The sequence below is a fragment of the Prinia subflava genome, chromosome 3, assembly GCF_021018805.1.
Source record: "Prinia subflava isolate CZ2003 ecotype Zambia chromosome 3, Cam_Psub_1.2, whole genome shotgun sequence".
Lineage (NCBI taxonomy): Eukaryota > Metazoa > Chordata > Aves > Passeriformes > Cisticolidae > Prinia > Prinia subflava.
This window is the reverse complement of record NC_086249.1, coordinates 106,547,490-106,571,572: the sequence shown is the minus strand read 5'-3', so window position 1 is coordinate 106,571,572 and position 24,083 is coordinate 106,547,490. Positions and strand designations below refer to the sequence as shown.

At 50.5% G+C, this 24,083-nt stretch overlaps 2 protein-coding genes across 4 annotated transcripts in view; both read left to right on the top strand.

Moving 5' to 3' along the window:
* The window catches only part of KCNE1 (potassium voltage-gated channel subfamily E regulatory subunit 1), a 253,513-nt gene that overhangs the window by 9,189 nt on the left and 220,241 nt on the right, over nucleotides 1-24,083 (top strand). The gene's annotated exons all lie outside the window — the stretch shown is intronic.
* On the top strand, nucleotides 16,398-19,796 carry LOC134548442 (uncharacterized). Of its 3 annotated transcripts, none has more exons than XM_063393234.1 (2): nucleotides 16,398-18,480; nucleotides 18,516-19,796. In XM_063393234.1, exon 1 carries the CDS (start codon nucleotides 16,398-16,400, stop codon nucleotides 17,532-17,534), a length of 1,137 nt encoding a protein of 378 aa, XP_063249304.1. In that variant the 3' UTR covers nucleotides 17,535-18,480; nucleotides 18,516-19,796. The 3 variants fall into 3 exon arrangements, with proteins under 3 accessions (XP_063249304.1, XP_063249305.1, XP_063249303.1); XM_063393235.1 differs by having other exon boundaries at nucleotides 16,398-18,550; nucleotides 18,622-19,796; XM_063393233.1 differs by having other exon boundaries at nucleotides 16,398-18,585; nucleotides 18,622-19,796.

The following is a 24,083-nucleotide window of genomic DNA, read 5'->3' as shown; positions in this document are numbered from 1 at the left end:
TGAGCCCCATTTCCCTTTTCCCTGTGACCTCCAGCTCCAGTGGCAGCAGGGATTTGTCAGGGGAGCACGGATCCAGCAGCTGCTGTGCATGTGAACCTCCACCCTGTGCTCTTTATCCAGGCAGATCCAGGGACTTCCAAGACTTTTTGTCCTGGCAGGGTTTTCTGGAGGCTTTGTTTTCTGCTTCCCAGGCACCCAGCAGTGCCAAAGGGAGCTGGGAAAAGGGTGCAGACCAGAATCTCACACTGACCCTGCACCTGCAGGCAGATCCTTCTCACTCCACCTCGGGAACTTCCCCCCAGCAGCCCCATTCCCAGGGATTTGGGGCTGGATTGGACCCTGAGGAATAAAACATCAAATCCCCCACATTTTTTTTTTTTTTCATCTTAACATGCAAAAGTTGTGGTGCAGGAATAGGAAAACCAGCATGGACATCACTCAGGGAGCCTCTGGGATTTACCCAGGGTGGGGCTGACACCCCAAATCCACCCTCTGTTCTCCCTCTATTTCTGCTTTTCCCTCAAAAAAGGGAGCTCTCTCTCTTTAGCACCAGCCCAGCTGCCTCTCCATCCAAACTCTGACCTGGAGAAAGGGATTGGGACAGAATAAAAGGCATTTTGAATAAAAGTAAAAAGCTGAGAAACACCCTGGTTCATGCCAGAGCTCCAGGAGCGTTTGGACACCGCTCCCAGGGATGCCCAGGGTGGGATTGTTGGAGGGATTGGCTTGGATTCAATCCCTGTGGGTCCTCTCCAGCTCAGGATATTCCATGATTTGATCCTGATCCAAACACCAGAGGTGCTGCACAGCTCAGTGCACAACACAGGCAATAGAAACAGAGTATTTATTTAATAACGAATCATTTAATCCAGCCTCTGCACATAAACAGCCTCTCCTGGATTCTTCCATGTGCGTTTTGCTCCTCATTTCCACTCCCAAAAGCCTCTGAAATGGAGAAATCACCAGGAACTCTGAAGGATCCTTCTTTTCTCCAGTTCTGGGCAGGTTTCTTCTTCTCTCCTGAATTTCCTTCAGTGGGAACCAACACCAATTCCAGCCAATTCCCTGCTCCAGCTTGTCCTCTTTATATATCCACTGGCATTTTTTAGGGATTTGCAGAGAATTAAGTTGCCTGTGGAGTTTTCAAAAGCAGAAAAGCGCTGTCCCAACCTGCTGTGATTATCAGATGGGTTTATGGTTTATAACACATATTTGAAGGGTTTATTCCATTAAATTTCCCATCCCAGGAGGAGGATGAGGTTGTATCAGTGCCTGCTCTGGGGAAAGCCATTAAATCCCAGGGCAGGTGGCTCAGATGAACCCATTTTCCCTGGAAATCTTCAGGAGAGGGGGAAGAGGAACCCAGGAATTCCAGTGCCAGGGACAACAGGGGACAACCCATCCCAGGCCTGGCCCGGGCCACCGTGTGTGGCCATCCCCAGATCTCTTCCCAGATCCCAAATATTCCTGCTCTGCTGAGACCTCCTGCTCCATTTCTGGGACTCTGTGGGCAGATCCCATCCGGCTGTTCCCAATCCCTGTGGATTTAGGAATGCCCAACTGCCCATGGGTTGCGATGGTCCTTGAGGTCCCTTCCAGCTCCCCCATTTGGGGACTCTGTGGTGATTTTGGGAAGTCCAGGTGGATTTTGAGCTCATCACAGCAGGAGCGATGCCCTGAAGGGCCACCATGTCCCCACTGCTGCAGCCCTGACCCAGCTGTGGTGACAAGGCAGAGCTTTTCCCACTCTGCGCCCTCCTCTTCCACCTCCCCTCATCCCTGATGGTTTCCAGGAGTGAAACACAAGAGATAAAAAGCCCTTTGAGAAGTTCTATGGACATTTTCAGCTTTTTTCAGGATGGGCCAGTCTTTAAAAATCAGTTTTTCTGCTCAGCTCTCGTCCTCCTGCGGGGATGGCACCGCTCCTCCCACGGTGTCCCCAGCAGCCACCACTGCTGGCCTGGCTGTCCCAATGTTGATCCCTTAAATTTTATCTCTGCTGTATCCCAGCCCCTGCGCTGCCCAGGGTGCAGCTCTGAGCTCACACTCAGGCTCACTCAGCTCTGCACACAGCAGGGACACAAAACAAATCCTTCTCCTGCTGCACACCAAAGACAGCTGGGACAAGTGTTCAGCCCAAAAGCACAAACAAGGGGGGCTGAAGGGAGAGAACAAGAAGGATGGGACTGCATCACCTGCAGCTGGAATTGGACAATGAAACCCCAATGTGCAAATGGACCAAAACTTAGAAAAGTGTGAGACCTCGTGACCGGCTGTGCATTTTGTGTCCATTTTGTGTCCATGTTGTGTCCATTTTGTGTTCATTTTGTGCCCATTTTGGGTCCATTTTGTGACCATTTTTTGTCCATTTTGTGACCATTTTGGGTCCATTTTGTGCCCATTTTGGGTCCACCTTGGCTGTAGCCCTGGCCCTGGCCAGGCCCAAGGTGTGTCCTTAAAGGCCTTTCAATAAATCCCTGCTTTATTCTCCAGCTCTGTCCAGTCCCTGCTCCAGCTCAGCCTTCCCAAGGTGATGTTGTCTTGGCCAAGGGCTCCTTAATGTGCAGCCTGTGGTGGAAACAGGATGTGAGGCACAGGAAGGGAGTGGCAGCTCCCTCGCCGTGGCCTGGCGGTGACACCGCTCCGCTCGTGCGCCTGGAGCCCAGCCCAAAACGTGAACGCGAGGCCACAGAAATGGGGATTTATTATTATGATTATATTTTTTTTTTCTGTTTGCTCCCCAGGCACAATTAAAGGGTGATATCCAGAGCTTTGCTGCCAGGGCTGAGTCACAGTGGCAGGAGCTGGAGGTGGCCCTGAGCCAGGCGCCGGCGCGGCCGCGGCTGCGCGGATCCTGCTCTGGGGTGTTTTGGGGATTTGCAGAGAATTGAGTTGCCCTGTGGGATTTTCCCAAAGGAGAAAGGAGCTGTCCCAACCTGCTGTGGTTATCAGATGGGTCTGTGGGTTTATAACACACATTGGAAGGGTTTATTCCATTAAATCTCCCATTCCAGGAGGGCGATGAGGCTGCACCTCCTGCAGGGACCACACCAGAGTGGCCCAGTTGGTCACCAGTGCCTGCTCTGGGGAGAGCCATTAAATCATCTGAGCAGATGAATTCATTTTCCCTGGAAATGTTCAGGAGAGGGGGAAGAGGAACCCAGGAATTCCAGTGCCAGGGACAACAGGGGACAACCCATCCCAGGCCTGACCCGGGGCCACCGTGTGTGGCCATCCCCAGATCTCTTCCCAGATCCCAAATATTCCTGCTGTGCTGAGACCTCCTGCTCCCATTTCTGGGACTCTGTGGGCAGATCCCATCCGGCTGTTCCCAATCCCTGTGGATTTAGGAATGCCCAACTGCCCATGGGGTCACAGCAGCATCAAAAAATGGAGTTCTGTGGCAAAGAAAGAGTCTGAGAATGGCAGGGAAGCAGCAAAAAAAAAATCTGTGGAGGTCTGTCCTGGGGAATCCAGTGTCAGTGGAGTGGTGAGAAAGCTGAATGCATTCAGAGGCAATCATGCTGGAAAAAAAATGCTGGAAAAGCTGGGAGAGAAAGGAAGAAAGAAGCAAACTGAACAGCCTGGGACTTTTATAATCAGAATCCCCCATTGCACAATGTCCAGTAACCTCTCCTTTACCCTCTGGCTCACTCAAACTCTTCTCTTTCACAGGATGTGCTCCTGTGCAAGGAGTTTTCCAGAGGAATATTGGGAATATCTCGGGCTCCTGTAGGAAAAAGCAGCTCAGGAGTGCAGAGAGCCCTGAGCTGTGGCAGCACCAAGCTGTTCCCACTGATCCCTGGAGCAGGATCAGGCTGAGGGAGCGCTCTGTGTAAATCCTGGAGCAGTCAGAGGAGCTTTTCCTCACACCTACACTGCCATACAGGCCACAAGGAACCAGGCCTGGGAACCAGAAACTTGGGAATGGCATCCATGAATTGGTCTGGCCTGCACTGGGGCCATCCATGGAATCCTGGAATGCCTTGGGTTGGGAGGGACCTTAAAGATCATTTATTTCCAGCCCTGCTGCCAGGGGCAGGGACAGCCCCACTGTGCCAGGGTGCTCCAAGCCCTGTCCAAGCTGGCATCTCCTGGGAAGCCAAGATGGCTCAGCCACCACCGAGACCAGGGGAAGGACAGGGCAGATCCTCCTGGGAAAGGATTTTCCATGCAAAATATCTCCAGGCTCTAACAAATCTCCCCCAGCTCTTGCATAACTCTCTGCAGCCTCAAAATATCCCCCTGGAAGTGTCCAAAGCCAGCTTGGATGGGGCTTGGAGCAACCTGGGATAGGGAAAAGTGTCCCTGCCCATGGGAATGGGATGATCCTTAAGGCTTCTGCCTCTGAGACCCTTTGGAGGAGGAGGAACAGGAGGAATATTGGGGAAGGGGCATCCTCAGCATCCCAGCCTTGGGAATGGTTCATCCAAACACCTGCCAGGGCCTGACCCAGATCTTCTGGGAGGAGTCACAGGGATAATGTGCAGGGACCCACCTGTGGCCGAGGCCCTCAGGCCACCGGCCCCGGTGACCGGTGACCAATGACCGCAGCGGGCTCCTCACGTGAGCGGTGTCACCCCAGAGTGTCACCTCCAGAGTGGCACCTCCAGACATTCCTGCACCCCGGCCCAACAGGAAATGTCACTGGCACACACGAGCCACCCGCTGTGTCCCGGGGCTGGCGGCGTGGAAAACAAGCTGGGAGCAAAGCTGGGAAATGCTCCAGGCTGGAGCTCATCCGGGCCTGTCCGGGCGCCTCCGTGGCTCCTCCGCTCCTGCCTCATTCCAGCACGTGGGATTGCAGAGGTGTTTGGTCATGTCCTGCCTGTGCTTCCAGGTAGCCTTGCTCCTGGAAGAGATCAGCTCAATTCCCACCAGCTCCTAAACCCCATCCAGGGTTTGCATGCTTCAAAATCCAATATTTGGAAAAAAAATGTGACTAAAATAGCTCTGCTTGATTGTTTCCTTGCCTTGTGTGTTTAAAAAAATGGGATTTCAGGAATAAGGGAACCAAACCCTCAGCTCTGCCCTGGCCTGTGTCCCATAAAACTGATGGAAGCTTCCCGGTTTATTTGCCATCACTGGAAGACTGTCAGGGTTATCTCTTATGACCTTGGTATTCCTGCTCCAAACTCATTCCCTCATTCCCTTGCACGAGCCCAGACTCCTGGGCTGTGCCTGGAGGAGGGAGGAGAACGCTCTAGGCCGGGGTCACTTGGAACTGCTCAGGGGACACAGCGATGTCCGTGTGTCCCTGTCCACCCACACCCCCAGAATTCCCACCCTCTCCCTGGAAATCTTACACCGCCCCAGCTGCTTCATCCTCAGCCCTGGGAATGGCAGCTGGATCCCCTCTGGAGGATTGGGATCCCCTGGGAGGGATTGGGATCCCCTTTGGAGGATTGGGATCCCCTGGGAGGGATTGGGATCCCCTGGGAGGGATTGGGATCCCCTTTGGAGGATTGGGATCCCCTGGGAGGGATTGGGATCCCCTTTGGAGGATTGGGATCCCTGCTGGAGGATTTGGATTCCCTCTGGAGGATTGGGATCCCCTTTAGAGGACTGGGACCCCCTTTGGAGGATTGGGATCCCCTTTGGAGCATTGGGATCCCCTCTGGGGGATTGGGATCCTTGCTGGGGGATTGGGATCCCCTCTGGAGGATTTGGATCCCCTTTGGAGGATTGGGATCCCCTCTGGAGGATTTGGATCCCCTTTGGAGGATTGGGATCCCCTCTGGAGGATTTGGATCCCCTTTGGAGGATTGGGATCCCCTCTGGAGGATCGGGATTCCCACTGTGCTGCCCTGCTGAGGACAAGGAGCAATCCTGCACCATTTTCCCGGGAATGGCTGGGGAGGAGTCCATCCTCCTGCACCAGTTAGAGGCTGACACTAATCACTGTCATTAATTAGCAATCAAGCTCCTCTCCAGGGCAGGTTGGACTCACAGATTCTGTGTCTCTCCCAGAGAATCAGTAAAATTCCCACAGATTCCCTGGCAATGAAACAAACCCCCCAAAACTGCTCCAACTCCCCACATTGTGCAGGTGACACTGATGCTTTGGGAAGGCTGAGCTGGAGCAGAGACTGGACAGAGCTGGAGAATAAAGCAGGGATTTATTGAAAGGCTTTTAAGGATACACCTTGGGCAGGACAAGAGCCTGGCCAGGGCTACACCCAAGGTGGACCCAAAATGGTCACAAAATGGACACAAAATGGACACAAAATGGACAAATGGTCTCGAGGTCTCACACTTTTCTAAGTTTTGGTCCATTTGCACATTGGGGTTTCACTGTCCAATTGCAGCTGCAGGTGATGCAGTCCCATCCTTCTTGTTCTCTCCCTTCAGCCCCCCTTGTTTGTGCTTTTGGGCTGAACACTTGTCCCAGCTGTCCTTGGTGTGCAGCAGGAGAAGGATTTGTTTTGTGTCCCTGCTGTGTGCAGAGCTGAGTGAGCCTGAGTGTGAGCTCAGAGCTGCACCCTGGGCAGCACAGGGGCTGGGATACAGCAAAGGGAAAATTTAAGGGATCATTCCCCCATTTGGGGTCAGCACTCCCAAGGGATTGTTATCAAGGTTTATCCTTCTGCATTTCCACTGGACTTGGTTTCCAAGGAAAAAGAACCATCAAATCCAGGGAAGAGCCTGAAACTCTCACTTTGGAGAGGACCTTGAGGGGCTGGAGCATGTCCAGGGCAGGGAACAGAGCTGGGGAAGAGGCTGGAAAACACATCCTGGGAGGAGGGGCTGAGGGAGCTGGGAAGGGGCTGGAGAATTCCTGAGGGAGCTGGGAAGGGGCTGAGGCTGGAGAAAAGGAGGCTCAGGGGGGACCTTGTGGCTCTGCACAAGTCCCTGACAGGAGGGGCAGGGAAAGGAGGAGAGGAAACGGCCTCAAATTGCACCAGGGGAGGCTCAGCCTGGAGATTGGAAAGGAAATTTCCCTGGCAGAGTGGTCAGGCCTTGGGCTGAGCTGCCCAGGGAGGTTTGCAGTCACTGTCTGTGGGAGTGCTCAGGAGGAGTCTGGAGGTGGCCCTTGGGGACAGGGTTTGGGGGATGCTGGTGGGGCTGGGGTGGCACTGGGTGGTCCTGGAGGTCCCTTCCCACCCTGCTAATCCTGGGATCCTGTGAAACCAGGTGCCTTTTTCCTCTGAGAGCCAGAGCTGTGGGTTTGGCTCTTGGGAACGGCATCTTTAAACCTCTCAGCACCACATTTTGCCCCAAAATTTGGGATTTAGCTGCACACAGCTCCCTCAGCCTGGCAGCCTGGGGTTACCCAGGAATGAGGGAGTATCCCAGGCCTCTCCTTCCTTCCCCCTGCAGCCCTCAGGTCTCTTTTCTTTCAAGCAGCAGCTCCTGCTTTGGATTTTCTTCTCATTTCTGCATTTGTTAGCCAAAGGTGGAGCTCACTCACGAGCTGCTGAGGCTTTTAAAGCTCTGTGTGTTCTCCGAGGAGATTGGATGTGTGAAAACAAAAAAAGGAGCTGAGTCCCACGGGCAGATTTAGAAACGTGCCTGGCCACAAATTTAACTCCTGCTGCTGCTTCCCAAAGGCTCCTGGCTGCCGTGGGTGCCTCCTGCTTCCCAGGAAAACTCAGCTGAGCTCTCATCCTGCCCCAGCTGAGGAAGCTCAGCCCAGGAGGAGCTGCCTGAACTCCTGATCCCGGTTAAACCGGGGATGTTGCAAGGGCTGCCCCGTGTTTTGTGTTGCTCCTGGAGGGGATTTGGCTGGCCAGGGGTGGAACTCCGGCTGTTTTGCCGTGTCTGAGCGGGATAAAACACCCCTGCCCGGCTGGCAGAACAGGCTGGAAGGGCTTGGGGCAGGAAGATGGGAGCTCCGATAGCGAGGCTGCCTCGCCCAGCATCCTCTTTCCTATTCCTGGCTACTTTCTTTGCCCATCCTTTCTCCAGAAGGGGAAGCAGGAGGAGCAGGGGTGGAGGTGTGCCCTGAGCAGGGACAGCCGGGCAGCCCCGGCAGGGACGGGGGCAATTCCTGGGGTCTGGGCACGGGAGGGAGCTGGGTTCACTCATCCTGATGGGTTCTTCCCAAGTCAGGGAATTCCTGAGGTCTGGGCAGGGGAGGGAGCTGGGTTCACTCACCCTGATGGGTTCTTCCCAAGTCAGGGAATTCCTGGGGTCTGGGCAGGGGAGGGAGCTGGGTTCACTCATCCTGATGGGTTCTTCCCAAATCAGGGAATTCCTGCAGGTCAGGGCAGAGAAGTGAGAGGGACTGGATGATCCTCATGGGTTCTTCTTAACTCAGGGAATTCCTGGGGGTCTGGGCAGGGGAGGGAAAGGGACTGGAGGATCCTGATGGGTTCTTCCCAGCTCAGGGAATTCCCGGGGGTCTGGGCAGGGGAGGGAATTCACTGGATTCACTCATCTTGATGGATTCTTCCCAAGTCAGGGAATTCCTGGGGGTCTGGGCAGGGGAGGGAGCTGGGTTCAATCATCCTGATGGGTTCGTTTTAACTCAGGGAATTTCTGCAGGTCTGGGCAGGGAAGGGAGAGGGACTGGATGATCCTGATGGGTTCTTCCCAACCCAGGGAATTCCCGGGGGTCTGGGCAGGGGAGGGAGCTGGATTCACTCATCCTCATGGGTTCTTCCCAACCCAGGGAATTCCCGGGGGTCTGGGCAGGGAAGGGAGCTGGATTCACTCATCCTGATGGGTTCTTCCCAACCCAGGGAATTCCCGGGGGTCTGGGCAGGGGAGGGAGCTGGATTCACTCATCCTGATGGGTTCTTCCCAACCCAGGGAATTCCCGGGGGTCTGGGCAGGGGAGGGAGCTGGATTCACTCATCCTGATGGCTCCTTCCCAACCCAGGCTATCCCACGATTCTGTGATTCCTCTGGTGCATCCAAACACCCCCAGGGAGGCACCTGGATATTTCTGACAGCCCCCGAGTCTAAAAACGACCAAAATTTCTGGGCATTTCTGACATTTCATAATTTCTTATCCAACAACAAACACCCTCCCAGAACAACTCCCCTGCTTCATTTTCCCCGCTGCTGCCACCCCTGAGTGCTGGCGCTTGCCCAAGGGACACTTTTGTCCCTTTCTGTCCCTTCTGGCGGAGCCTCCCCGGCCGGGTATGCTGTCCCCGCCTGCCCGGCCGCTCCCTGGGTGATTATCCCGGCAGGAGCGGGGCCGCTCCTCCCTCCGCTCCTTAAATAGTTAAACCGCGGGGCGGCCGCAGCCACAGCGCGCCGGGGCTGCGGGACCGGGACCGAACCGGACCGGACCGGGCCAGGCTGCGGGGCCGGGGCCGAACCGGGCCGGGGCTGCGGGACCGGGACCGGGACCGAACCGGGGCTGCGGGACCGGGGCTGCGGGACCGGGACCGAACCGGACCGGACCGGGCCAGGCTGCGGGACCGGGACCGAACCGGACCGGACCGGGGCTGCGGGACCGGGGCCGAACCGGGCCGGGGCTGCGGGACCGGGACCGAACCGGGCCGGGGCTGCGGGACCGGGACCGGGACCGAACCGGGGCTGCGGGACCGGGACCGGGACCGAACCGGGGCTGCGGGACCGGGACCGGGACCGAACCGGGGCTGCGGGACCGGACCGGGGCTGCAGGTGAGCGAAGCAAGCCCGGGATGCTGCCACAGCTTCCCTCGGGAGGGATACGCCGGCTGCTTTGATTGGTAATTTCAATTTCTCATTCGTTTGGATGTATTTATTGGGTATTTTTCCCCCTGAAAGTCAGCTGTGTTTAACTCTTTTGTTATTAGGATTTTTTAAAAATTTTTTTTAAATGTAGCTAGATATGGCATTAGGTATACATAGGCATTTGGTATATATAAAATATATTTAAAAAAAATATATATAATAAATTTTCTTATATATAACAGAGACTTGTAGCTCTGCTTTCGTATATATATATAATATAACTATATATTTTAATATTTATTTTATGTTATTATATATAATAATAGACGATATATAACAGATGCATAGCTTTGTTTTTGTATATATATATTATATCTATAACTTTGTATAATATATAGTATATTTATATTACATTATATATAACAGAGACTTGTAGCTCTGCTTTTCTGTATATATAATATATATAACGATATATAATATATTTTAATATTTATATTAAGTTATCATATATAATAATATATTATATATAACAGACTCATAGCTTTGTTTTTTGTGTATATATATTATATCTATAACTATGTATAATATATAGTATATTTATATTACATTATATATAACAGAGACTTGTCGCTCTGCTTTTGCATATATATAAAATATATAACTATATATTATATATATTATGTTCTCATATATAATAATATATGATATATAACAGACTCGTAGCTTTGTTTTTTGTATATATAGCTATAACTATATATAAAATATAGTATATTTATATTACATTATATATAACAGAGACTTGTAGCTCTGCTTTTATACATAATAGATATAATTTTATAATAATTTCATTTATAATATAAATATGTAAAGTTTTATGTAATATATATCATATACATAATATATATTGTATATTCGTATTTTGTTATATATTGTATTATTATATATAACAGACGTGTAGCTCTGTTTTTATGTATTATTTATAATTTTATATAGAATATAAATTATATATAATTTTATAAATATATATTATATACATTATATATATATTTGTATATTTGTATGATGCTATATATAGCATTATTATATATAACAGAGATTTGGAGCTCTGCTTTTGTATATATATTATATATAAATATATATTTAATAGATTTCATATATTTGTATTATATTATATATAGTATTATATATAACAGAGATTTGGAGCTCTGCTTTTGTATATATATTATTAGAAAGATATATTTTATAGATTTCGTATATTTGTATTATATTATATATAGTATTATATATAACAGACTTTAGCTCTGCTTTTGTATATATATTATTAGAAATATATATTTTATATATTTCGTTTATTTGTATTATATTATTATATATTGTGGTACTATATCATTATATATTGTGTTATTATATATGACAGACTTGTAGCTCTGTTTTGTATATAAATATATATAATATATAGCCATAAGTAATACATGTTTTTATTATATTATAGTTATCAGAGACTTGTAGCTCTATTTTTGTATTTTAATGTGTTTGTTCGTGTAAGGGGAGTAGAAATTCCTGCCAGCCTCCGTGTGTGCGTGGCTTTGATTTATTTTTGGCTATTTCTGAGGCAGGAGATGGTGACCATGGCTTGGGCTGGGTTGGAAGGGACAGCTCCCACCATCCCAGGCTGATGCAGCAAACTTGCAGGAATTCTTTGGGAATTCCACCCAGGGCAGGATTCCTCCCTCCTGCCCAGAGCTCTCTGCAGTGTTTGTGTGGCCACACCTCTGCACACACAGCCAAGGCTCACAGCGATCCTCAGCTGTGGAAAAGAGAGGGGAGGGGGAAAGGGGCTGAGCCCAGGCTTGGAAAGGAAAAAAGAAAAAAAATCTGATTTTTCATTTGTTCAATTAATACAACAGCGGGGAGATGGAACTGATGGCACATCCCAGAATCTCCATGTTGACCTAAAACACCCCCAGTCCCTGCCACTGACACGTGGGGTCACAGCTTGGACCTGCTGATCCTGGAGACTTTTCCCAGCTGATTTTTGGGATTCCAGACTCTTCCAGCGCTGCCTGTGGGTTGCACGCGGACAAATAACACAATTTATTTACACAAGAGCTGTTTACACCTTCCTGGACACCTGGAGTTGCCCAAGAGCAGCCACAAATCCTTCCTCAGTTGTCTCTAAAGGCAGATCCTACCCCAAACTTCTTTTATTTTTGCTTATTTTTTGGGGGGAAATTCAGGTTCTGCCATTCAGTGGCTGCCTGAGAATTGTCCCAGTTAAAGGTTACGGGTCCCACTGGTCCCTTGCTGCCCTCGTGTCATTTCCCTCAGGCCTCTCATTATTTTCTGGGATTTGGTGCCTCTCCTGTTGTTCTCCTGAGGGATTTGGAATGGGAGGGAAAGCTCTGAGGGAAGCTTCAATGGATTTTCCCTTCCCAGATGGTTTCTGGATGGAGTCAAGTGGGATGTGGCTCAGGGATGGCCACATTTGCAGAATTGGTTTTTTTTTAATGTATATTGAATTTTTTTTTAATGTATGTTGAGTTTTTTTTAAAATATATTGAGATTTTTTTAAAAATAGAGATTTAAAAAATATATTGAGATTTTTAAAAAAAATATATTGAGATTTTTTTAAAATATATTGAGTTTTTTTAAAAATATATTGAGATTTTTAAAAATATATTGAGATTTTTAAAAATATATTGAGATTTTTAAAAATATATTGAGATTTTTAAAAATATATTGAGATTTTTAAAAATATATTGAGATTTAAAAAAAAATATATTGAGATTTAAAAAAAATATATTGAGATTTTTTAATATAATTTTAAAATATTTTTTAATATATAGAGTTTTTAAATACGTTGAGGGTTTTTTTACTGGGATTTTTTAATATATTGATTTAAAAATTCTTACATGGACTTTTTTTTATGGACTTTTTTTACATGGACTTGTTTTTATACTGACTTTTTTATACTGACTTTTTAATACTGACTTTAAAAAAGTATTAACTTTTTTTAATATTGACTTTTTTAAATATTGAGATTTGAAGTGCCTGTCCAACATCTCACTGAGCAGAAGACATCGTTTTCTTTAGAAAGTGAAGTCTCAGGACCTAAAAATCAGAACTCTGGGCTTTATATTCCATTTTAAATCCCAAAAAATTTGTACAACTTGTTCCAGGACCAGTCCCACTCCAGGGGTGGCAGGAGTTGGGGAATCCAGAGAATTCCAGAAGGTTTGGGTTGGGAAGAACCTTCGGGATAGGAGCATCCAAAGCTCAGTCTCAGCTCTATGTGACAGCAAATAAATACAGTTTTGGCCATGGGATGGTTTGGGGTGGGCAGAGCGAGGTGGTTTTTTTGAGGTAGGATCAGGGAGTTTGGAATTCCATCAAGAGGGGAAGGACTGGGGATTTATCCCTGAATTTTGATCTTCTGTGCTCCTCGTGGCACTGCCCTGTAAATCCTGTGGAGCCTGGAGGGGCAGGGAAAGGACAGGAGGGTTTGGGGCAAAAACTGAGAAAATCTATCAGGAAAACAATGGATTGTCAGTCAGTTTTTTTCCAGACTAAAACCTTCACCTTGGGTTCAGCGAGGAATAAATCCCATTTATTGTGCTGTGCCCTCTGGGAGAGGAACACCCGGGCAGGTTTCACTCCTGAGCAGAGCTGTGATCTGGGATTGGGTCCCTGGGGAGGGGACACTTCCAGGAGCATGTGGGGACAGGACAGGGGGATGGCTCCCAGTGCCAGAGGGCAGGGCTGGATGGGCTCTTGGGAATCAGGAATTGTTCCCTGGCAGGGTGGGCAGGCCCTGGCACAGGGTGCCCAGAGCAGCTGTGGCTGCCCCTGCATCCCTGGCAGTGCCCAAGGCCAGGCTGGACACTGGGGCTGGAGCAGCCTGGGACAGTGGGAGGTGTCCCTGCCATGGCAGGGGTGGAACAAGATGATTTTTAAGGTCTCTTTCAAATTATTCATTAATTTTAAGAAGCCAGATTGAGCAGAGGGAAGAGTTTTACAATCCATGGGCACTTCACTTAGAATCTGAAAAATTTTGCCTATTTTCCTATGGAGACAAAAAGATCCCATTTAGCTGAAAGCTCCACCTGAGCCACGCAATCCCACACACCCAGAGGTGCTGGAATTGCCTGTATTCCCCTGGAACATCCCCCAGCTCCCGTGGCTGTGAATCCCCCCAGTCCCGCAGGCTCAGCCGGGGTTATTCAGGCACGAGGAGATTCCAGGCGGAGCAGTCAGAGCCCGGCAGGACGAACACACCCATGGGAATGGCTGTGAGCAGAGGAAACCTCACCAGGAATGGCCATCCTCGACCAGCCAGGATGTCCAGGCCAGGCCGGGGGACACTTCAGGGCTCTGGGGACGGGCTCATGCCAGGGGAGCAGCGAGGAAATGCCACAATTCCCCGAGCCAGGAGTGCTGAACATCCCTGTGCCAGGCACAGGGAGGGAGGGAGGGAGCAGCAAACAATTCCAAGGGAAGGCAGGTGCCAGGCAGGGATGCCAGCTGGCCTGACCTGGGCTTAGGTGCTCTCTTTTCCAAGGATTACCATCCAAGTATCCCAGGGGACACTGGCAGGAAGATCTACTCTTTAGCTCTTTAGTCTCCTTTTTAAAAATTTTTTATTTAATTATTTATTTTAAAAATTCTCTTATTGACATTAATTTTAAGTTTTAAATGTAAACGCACTTGTTTTAAACCCACTTTAAAAAACTCACTCTGAAAATTTTTAAATTCACTTTTTAAACAGGTTCCTGTAGGAAATTTGAGGCCGAGTCAAGCCCTCAGCTGTTGTAAAGCACCCGAGCTCTGGCTGCAGGAGGTGAGGTTGTTTCCTCATTTTTGAAGACCCTTGATGAGCTCCACTGGTTAACCAAAACAGGATGAAAACCAAGGAAAACTGAGACAAGGGATCATGGAATGGTTTTGTTGGGAGAGACCTTAAAGCTCATCCCTGCCCTGGGGACACCTCCCACTGTCCCAGGCTGCTCCAGCCTGGCCTTGGGCACTGCCAGGGATGCAGGGGCAGCCACAGCTGCTCTGGGCACCCTGTGCCAGGGCCTCAGCACCAGGAAAGGAAATGACTTTAAATTAGTAAAAAATTGCATGTTTGGGATGAAACTCTTGGGTTTGATTTACAGCCCTCATGGGCAGATTGGCACCAAGCTTTTCTAAGATTATCACATTCTTCTCAGAGAGCTTAAAATGATCCATGGGTTTCTGTCAGAATTGGGAAATTGTTGCTGCCAAAAGCTTATTTTTGTGTGTGGGATTGGGAGATGGAGCAAAAATCTTTTTCAGCTTTAAATTTTTCAGAATGGCGAGATTTTGTGGTTTCCTTAGGGGCAATGGTTTTCCCAGAGCAGCTGTGGCTGCCCCTGCATCCCTGGCAGTGCTCAAGGCCAGGCTGGACACTGGGGCTGGAGCAGCCTGGGACAGTGGGAGGTGTCCCTGCCATGGCAGGGGTGGCACTGGGTGATTTTAACCCAAGCCATTCCTTGATTCTGTGACAGTCCCAGAATTGTTTTCCTCTCCTCTTGGTGAGGTTACTTTTCATCCCATTTCCATTGAGATAATCCCTGGATCTGGCAGTGTTATTCCCACGTTCTGCCTTGGATGCTGCATCACCAGCAGGACAAAACCAGCCTGGGGGAACTGTGTGTGCCCAGGCATGGAAATTCCCATTTTCCATGCAGACAGCTCAACACTGGATTCCCTGAATTCCTGCCCTAACTTGCCACTGGCTTCCAGTGTGGATCTCTGCCTGCCACATGTGCAGCTGGAGGATGGAATCCTGGAATATCCAGAGTGGGAATAAACCCACAGGGACCATCCAGTCCCACCCTGTCCCTGCCCAGACCCCCAACAATCCCATCCTGGGCATCCCAAAGGCTCCTGGAGCTGTGGCAGCCTCGGGGCCGTGCCCATTCCCTGGGGAGCCTGGGCAGTGCCAGCACCTCTGGGGAAGAGCCTTGCCCTAAAATCCAACCCCAATCCCTCCTGTCCCTGTCCCAGGGAGCAGAGATGGGAGCCCAGGCGAGCTCTGACCTCGGGCTCCTCCAGCTGAACATTCCAAGTGCAGGAATCCCCAGAGCAGAGGACAGGGAATGGTGTGAAGGACCCAGGCTTAACTAATCAATTCTTTTTTGCTTTATTTTGTTTAGATTTGGCCTCTGGAGTGGAAGCTGCGATGGCTCTGAGCAACCACACCAACGGCAGCTCGGTGCTGCCCGGTTTAGTGCAGACCTTCGTGGAGCAGAAAAAGGCCCTGCGCTTCAACAACTACAGCAACCCTGCCCTGGAGCTGCAGGAGGAGATCATGGCCTCCTTTTACATCCTCATCATCGTCGGCTTCTTCGGCTTCCTCCTCTTCGTCATGATGCTCAGCAACATCGTTTCCAGCAAGCCCGAGAACTACCTGGATTACCTGTACCCCGGGAAGCTGGGCCCGCCCCGGGGCCGGCTGGAGCTGCCCCAGGGCAGGGACAAGGACAGGGACAGGGACAGGGACACCTTTGTGCTGGTCAACAGCGCTGCCCTCCTGGACCTGCAGCGGCCCGACGGCAAGAGCCACCCCGGGGCTGCGGGGCTCACCGCCAGCTCGGTCCTCAGGGATGTGTGAAAATGGGGTTTTTTATCATTTTCTCTCTGTTCAGCCTACCCAGGGGGATTTTCCTTCATGGAGAGCTGTGCCTGTCCTGGAGGCTTCCCACGAGCAGCTGTGGAGGCAGCGGAGTGGACCCGGTGTTGTTGCAGCTCCAGGCCTTTGGATGAGAGGCTGGAGATGGATTCCCTGCTGGGCTGTTCCTATCGTGTTTCCAGGGCTTGGCTCTCGGGAGAAGGGCTCACCCTTCCTCTGCTGCTGCTTCCAGACGTGTCCAGCTGGGACAATGTGGCTGTGCCCGTTTCCTGGTGTTCTTCATTCCCGAATGGATTTGGGAGGTCAGAGCTGCCAGCGAGCCCTGACCGTGGCTGTGCCAGCAGGAACAGCCACTGCAGCCTCCGTGTCCAGCCTCAAAGGGTTGGTGAGCTGTGTCCAGACATTCCACAAGGAATTAAGCTTATTTCAAGGACCTGGAGCCACATGCTGGACTTGGACTTTGGTCTGCAGCAGCTTTTGGACAGTGGTCGTGCATTTCTCAGCAGCTCCTCCACACTTGGCTGCCCTAAATCAGGAAAATGAGGAGGGCAGGACATCCCATTCCCAAGGGCTTGGAGACAGGACAATGGGGAATGGCCTGAAGCTGCCGAGGGCAGGGCTGGATGGGATCTTGGGAATCAGGAATTGTTCCCTGGGTGGGAGGGGAGGGGCTGGGCTGGAATTCCCAGAGCAGCTGTGGCTGCCCCTGCATCCCTGGCAGTGCCCAAGGCCAGGCTGGACACTGGGGCTGGAGCAGCCTGGGACAGTGGGAGGTGTCCCTGCCCATGTTTTTTGTTGGAATTGGATGATCTTTAAGGTTCCTCTCAATCCAACCCATTCCGTGCTCCTGATGTCCCTCCCAGAGCCCCTCTGGGCAGCCTCAGGGGTGACAATTCTCAGCTGGAGCCCTTGGGGACGTGACACCGCTGTGCCAACAACCCCAAACGATTCCTCTGGGGTTCAGTGCCACCCTCTCCTCATGGAACCCCACAGAGCTGCTGCTGCCTCCCCAGGGTGGGTACAGGGACCAGGGGGTGCTGCAGCTTTGGGGTGTCCTCTGCAGGTCCCCACGGGGCCCAGGAGTGCTCGGTCTGTGCCCTGCAGAGTCCTGGAACCCAGGATGGGAGATGTGGAGAGGCCAATGCTGGCAGAGGGCTCCAGCTTGCTACACTTGGTCCAAGAATTCATTGGCAAAAGCTCTCGAGTCTGTAAATCCAAATGGTTGGAGACCAGTGGGGCAGATACTGTGAGAACCTTTTGGTTATAGGAGTAAAAATGCTATGAAATCCTATAGAATTGTGAGTCTGGATGTTGGAAGTTCCTCTCAGCCTCCTTTATGTTCCTTTGAGTGTTTGCTCATTGTTACTGACAGGAAAAGAGTTCCAACAATTTTATAGGAAGCATTATTTCCTAATTCTCATTCCACGGGTTTTTACTGTCTGGAACTTCACATTTTGCTACTGTGATGTTTTTCTCTCCCTGTTTTCCCTTTCCTGCAGTGATAAATTGCTGCTATTATGGGATTTTGCCACTGTTTGGGCCAATCCAGCTGCCTGGAATTGATTTATTCCATGTCAGCCACATCCTTACAGGCAGTTTTCAGAACCTGATCTCCTCAGAACTGTTCCAAGGCTGCTACTTCCAGCTGACATCCAAGCTGAAATCCAAACCACTCTCTTGGCTTTCCACACTTGTCCTTGGAATTCCAGAGTCTCGGCTTTCCAGCAGAGACCTCTCCTTTTTTGGACAGGTGCACATTCCCAGCCACTGGCTCCAGCAGAGGCCAGTTAGGGACTGGAGTTGGTTTTGGCTTTGGTTCCTTTGGCTTCCCTGTGCTGTTGGCTCTGTTGGAGCCACAGGATCCACAATTCCAGCTCCTGGCAGCCACGTTCCCATTGCTGCTGCTCAGCTGGAAAATGGGAGATGTTTATAGGTAGAAACAACAGCTGCAGCTCCCAGGTTTGTTCCTTCTCCCCAGTGGGGCTGATTTCCAGAAGGGGACAGGTGGCACCACCCAAAGTTCGATCCAGTATCAGCCGTGCCAGCACCGAGAGGAGATCCCAGCCTGACTCCCAGCAGCTCTGAGAATTCCTGCTTTGCACACCCAGCTTCTCCATTTTTCCATGCAACAGCACTGGGAAACAGAGTTGGAGATGCCTCATTCCAGGGTGAGATTCAGGTTTGGGAATGCCTCATTCCATGGTGAGATCCAGGTTTTGGGAATGCCTCATTCCATGGTGAGATCCAGGTTTTGGGAATGCCTCATTCCATGCTGAGATCCAGGTTTTGGGAATGCCTCATTCCATGCTGAGATCCAGGTTTTTGGTGTGCCCTCATTCCATGGTGAGATCCAGGATTCAGAGGTTCCTCATTCCATGCTGAGATCCAGGTTTCAGAGATCCCTCATTCCATGCTGAAATCCAGGTTCCAGCTTCCATCACCCACTCCAGACTTTGGGCAGAGATTTCTCCCCCTGCACCAGTGGCTGCTGCAAGGAACTGTGCAATTCATCTGGAAGTTGAATTCCCCAGGGAAAGGCAAACTGAGCTTCCAAAACCAAATTGGCCGCTGAGGGCTGACAGAACTCTGATATTCCCTTGGGAATGAGCCCATTCCTGCTCACACCTTCACCTGCTCCCTCTGCACCGGGGGCTCCACATCCCAAAAAGAGAGGGGAAAATCCAATTCTGACACTCAGGATCTGGTGGCTTTGTCCCCTTCCCTCTGTCCCAGCTCACCCAGGGACATCCATCTGTGCCTGCACTGTTTGAACCACCCCGATAAAAGCTCCAACTCCTCAAGAAATCCTGATCCTACAGAGTCCAGGCAAGGAATGCTCAGTGTTCCCACCTGGAATGGGGCTGGGATGAGGCAGAAGCCGTGAAGGGAGTGTGATAAACTCAGCCTTGGCTGACAACTCCTAATGCTGATCCCCAAACTCCATCAGTTTTCACAAAGTCTCTCCCTGGTTTAGCAGGAAACCACCAGCTCTTGTGCTGACTCTGTTCTGAGGAGCACAAGGCTCTTAATTTAGTTATTGTCTTAATTTATTTTCTAAATTCCCCACCATTTTCTGTTTCCATGCTGAGGCTATCTTGGATTTGGGCAAGTTTTTCTCTCTTGGTTCCAGCAGTGCTAAAATTACCCACTTTTGGAAAGGATTTTTGACACCATAAATACAACTTTGGTGTGGGACTTCAGCTGATGCTCGGGAATTCATCAGCCAGCAGGAGGGAATAGAGATTATTTAAATTGGGGATGGTATTGGTTAGAAAAAGAATCCTCATCTTTGTCACTTTGTGTAAGACTGGGAGAGAACCAAATTCCCTGTGGAGAGCTGGTTTTGGAAAAGAAAATTAAACCTACAAAACATTTAATTTCGATAAAAATAAAATATTAAATTTCAAACTTAATTTTAGCTGTAATACAATACAGCAGTAAAAAATCCCGCTGTCACTGTGTATTTCGTGATGTTCTGTATTTCATGATGTTTTTAGTTGGCATTTTAAAATAAAGGGTTTTGTGACGATTTTTAGCTCGAATCTCAAATGCGGTGACTGGGAAGGTGATGACACAATGACCCCTGAACTGGGTAATTGGGATGTAAGTGATAATTGCCATCCTAATTGCTCCATTAGGAGGGACTTTGTTCAGGGTTAAGTGGTAAATTTGCTGGTTAGGTTGGTTTATGTCCCTGCTCTAGGACTGGGACAGAGAAGAATCCCCTGCTCAGTGACACTGGGATTTCCAGATCACAGAATCCTGGAAAATCCTGAGCTGTAGGGACCCACAGGATCGTGGATCCAGCCCCTGTCCCTGCCCAGACCCCCAACAATCCCACCCTGGGCATCCCAAAGGCTCCTGGAGCTGTGGCAGCCTCGGGGCTGTGCCCATTCCCTGGGGAGCCTGGGCAGTGCCAGCACCTCTGGGGAAGAGCCTTGCCCTGAAATCCAACCCCAATCCCTGCTGGGCCAGCTGCAGCCAGGGTCCTGTCCCTGTCCCAGGGAGTGGTCACTGCCTGCCCCTCCTCGAGGAGGGTCTGAGGGGGGAGAAGGAGGCAGGGACAGCCAGAGCTGATGCCTTGGGAAGGCTGAGCTGGAGCAGAGACTGGACAGAGCTGGAGAATAAACTAGAGATTTATTGAAAGGCCTTTAAGGACACACCTGGGGCAGGACAAGAGCCTGGCCAGGGCTACACCAAAGATGGACACAAAATGGTCACAAAATGGACACAAAATGGACCCAAAATGGACACAAAATGGACAAATGGTCACAAGGTCTCACACTTTTCTAAGTTTTGTTCCATTTGCACATTGGGGTTTCATTGTCCAATTCCAGCTGCAGGTGATGCAGTCCCATCCTTCTTGTTCTCTCCCTTCAGCCCCCCTTGTTTGTGCTTTTGGGCTGAACACTTGTCCCAGCTGTCCTTGGTGTGCAGCAGGAGAAGGATTTGTTTTGTGTCCCTGCTGTGTGCAGAGCTGAGTGAGCCTGAGTGTGAGCTCAGAGCTGCACCCTGGGCAGCACAGGGGCTGGGATACAGCAAAGGGAAAATTTAAGGGATCATTCCCCCATTCCACCCGGCAGCCTCAGAGCATCACCCTGGGGCAGTGCAGTGACCGTGCCTGTCCCCGAGGCCTCAGGAACCCTCCTCAGCCCGGGCCAGCTCAGGGAGAGAGGAGGGAGCAGGGAAGGGAAGGGGAGCCCTGCTTTGTTCCTGCACCCCAGGACACCCTGCAGGCTCCCACAGCTCTTCCCTCCCTGGTTCCCTCCTGCTCTGCACCCACAGCCAGCAGGGAGCCGAAAGAGGGAGTGACAAAAGTGACAGGGCCCTTTCGTGCCTGGCTCAAGAACGGCACGTTCGGACATGCTGCAGGGTGAAATAAATAAATTAAATAATTAAACAAGGAAACAACCAGATCAGGGGGGATCCTGCCCCTGTGCCCAGCTCTGGCTCCTCAGCACAGCAGGGCCAGGAGCTCCTGGAGCTGAGGAAGGGCCTGGAGCATCTCCGTGCCCAGGAGAGGCTGAGGGAGCTGGGGCTGCTCAGCCTGGAGAGGAGCCCCAGGGAGAGGGGCCTCAGCCCTGGATGTCCTTGTCTGTCTGTCCCTGTCTGTCCCTGTGTCTGTCCCTGTGTCTGTCCCTGTGTCTGTCCCTGTGTCTGTCCCTGTCTGTCCCCGTGTCTGTCCCTGTGTGCAGGGAGGGCAGAGCAGCCCCAGGCTCTGCTCCAGGCCCAGCAATGGCCCCAGAGCCACGGGCAGGGGCTGAGCCCAGCAATTCCCCAGAAATTCTGCCCTGGGCAGTGCCCAGGCCTGAACAGATTGTCCAGAGGGGCTGGGGACTCCCCTCCCTGGGGATATTCCAGAATCTCCACAATCCCATGGCCTGAGCTCTGGGGTGATGCTGGAGCAGGGAGGTGGCACCAAATATCCCAACCTGACCCATCCTGTGATTCTGTGCAACATCACCTTCAAATTAGGGAACACAGAATAGGATTTGCACTTCCAGTGGGTGCCAAGGGCCCCCCCAAAAATTAAGGGATAATTCCCTCCAGGCTTTTCTTCCCACCCTTTACATCCATCTCAGTGAGGTCCATGAATGACTTTTTTGGGGGGACCTCAGACCATTATTAATTCTTTAAATGTGCTCTTTGCAAAAGCAACAATTCCAGCAGGATTATCCCTGTCAGGTTCTGCTCCTGGTATCTTTTATTAAGGATAAAAGCACATACTAAAAGAACACTAATAAAAGAGAGGATTCAAAATCCAAATGTTTCATTTCAGGTGTATCCCATGATCAGGTGCATCCGTGCTCTGCTTGGATGAGGGACAGATAATTTACACAAAAATGGGCCAGAAATCCAATTTCACCACCCTTGTGACAAATTCCTGGTATGGGAGTCATGAGACCAGGCCTTGGATGTAAATTCCCCAAATTTCAACAAAGAGAGGGCTGGAAGAGGAATTCCATAGGTCAAACCTGTCTTTGACTCCCAGGGGGATCTGCTCCTGAGCAGGGAATTGAACAAGGCTGGAGAATTCCAAGTGACTTTCCCACTGCAGAAACTTTCAAATCTGGTGAAAATGGGAATTTCCAATTTTTCCCCTAAAACCTGGCACCAGGTCAGTGGTTCCCAACACCAAAGCCTTCACTTCCAGCAGTGTGCAAGGAACTCCTCAGGGACAGGTAGGAGAAATCTCCCTGCAAGGGAAGTTCCCAGCAAGTAGTGATTGGTTCAGGCTTTAAGGCATTAATTCAATCTCAAATCTGGCACCTCATCATGGCAGATTTTCCTTCCCCATGCCATTAATTAGTGAAATTCAGTGATTTCCCAGGCTGAGTGATGCAAAGTGGTTTTTCTAAACAGTTTTTCCAAGTTCATTGAACATTTTCTTCCTATTTTTTTTTTGAAGTGGCTCCCAGTTTACATTGTGGTGCTCATTACTGGGTTTCTTGTGGATTTCTGAGAGAATGGAGAGCATAAAAACATAGAAGGCAGAAGATATGATTCACTAAAGAGACAAACCTGTGCTGTGTTTCCCCTGTGCATGGAAATCATCAAAATGGGAATTTTTGTGGCAGAGAGAGATCTAAACCAAGGGAGCCTCACTTACCTTCAGCAGGATCCACAGATTTAATTCTCCAGAGCTGAGATGTGAATAGGAAAAAAAACAAACCAGCTTTTCTCAGCCTCAGATTCCTCAGCAAAAACATTGCTGGTTTTTGAACATGGGGGAAGGAGCAGGGAATGGGAAATGGAGGAAAGAGGAGGGAAGGGAAAGGGAGAGACTGGAGAGGGGCAGGAATGATTTTACTGTCCTGGTATCTTAACCCTGCACATAATTCCACTTGGTCTTGAAGCAGCAATTGCTCCACGAAATATCCCAGAAGAATCAGGGCTGGAAGAGCCCTCCAGGATCACCCAGTGCCACCTGAGAGATCCTGAGGCTCCATTTAAAGAGTTTGATCCCTGTAATGACACTTTGGGTTTGTCTGACCCGCATCTTTTCCCATAGGATCACAGCAACAGCTGATCTGTGGGATGTTGCTGCTTTCCAGAGGGATCCTGACAGGCTGCCCCCCAAATATTCACATCTGGTAAAAGTCTGGCTCTAAATATTCCAGTAACTCCATGGCTGAAGGTCAGAGACCACATCTGGATGCGCTGTCCTTAATTCCTGGTGGGGAGGGACACCTGGGATGGGCCTTTGTGGCTAAAGAAAAATCCCAGAGTCACCGAATTCCCGAATCACCAGGAGCCTTCCATGGTCACCCAGCATCCCCCAAACCCTGTCCCCAAGGCCACCTCCAGACTCCTCCTGAGCACTCCCACAGACAGTGACTGCAAACCTCCCTGGGCAGCTCAGCCCAAGGCCTGACCACTCTGCCAGGGAAATTTCCTTTCCCAGTCTCCAGGCTGAGCCTGCCCTGGTGCAATTTGAGGCCATTTCCTCTCCTCCTTTCCCTGCCCCTCCTGTCAGGGACTTGTGCAGAGCCACAAGGTCCCCCCTGAGCCTCCTTTTCTCCAGCCTCAGCCCCTTCCCAGCTCCCTCAGCTGCTCCTCCCAGGCTGTGCTGGTGGGTTGGGAGTGCTGTGAAATCAGAATGAGGAAAGGAAGGGCTGCGGTGCCTCTGTCCCCAGGGAAAGGCAGGGATTGCACAGCCCTCGGCTCCTCTTGAGACACAGCTCTGCTCACCCATGGCCCAGTGACTGCTGCCCTGCCCTGCTGGCACCTCTGGGGACAAGGAACAGCTCCAGCCACACCAGCACGAATCCCAGCCCTCCACTCCCGTGCCTGGGGTCACAGGAAGGAGAACAAC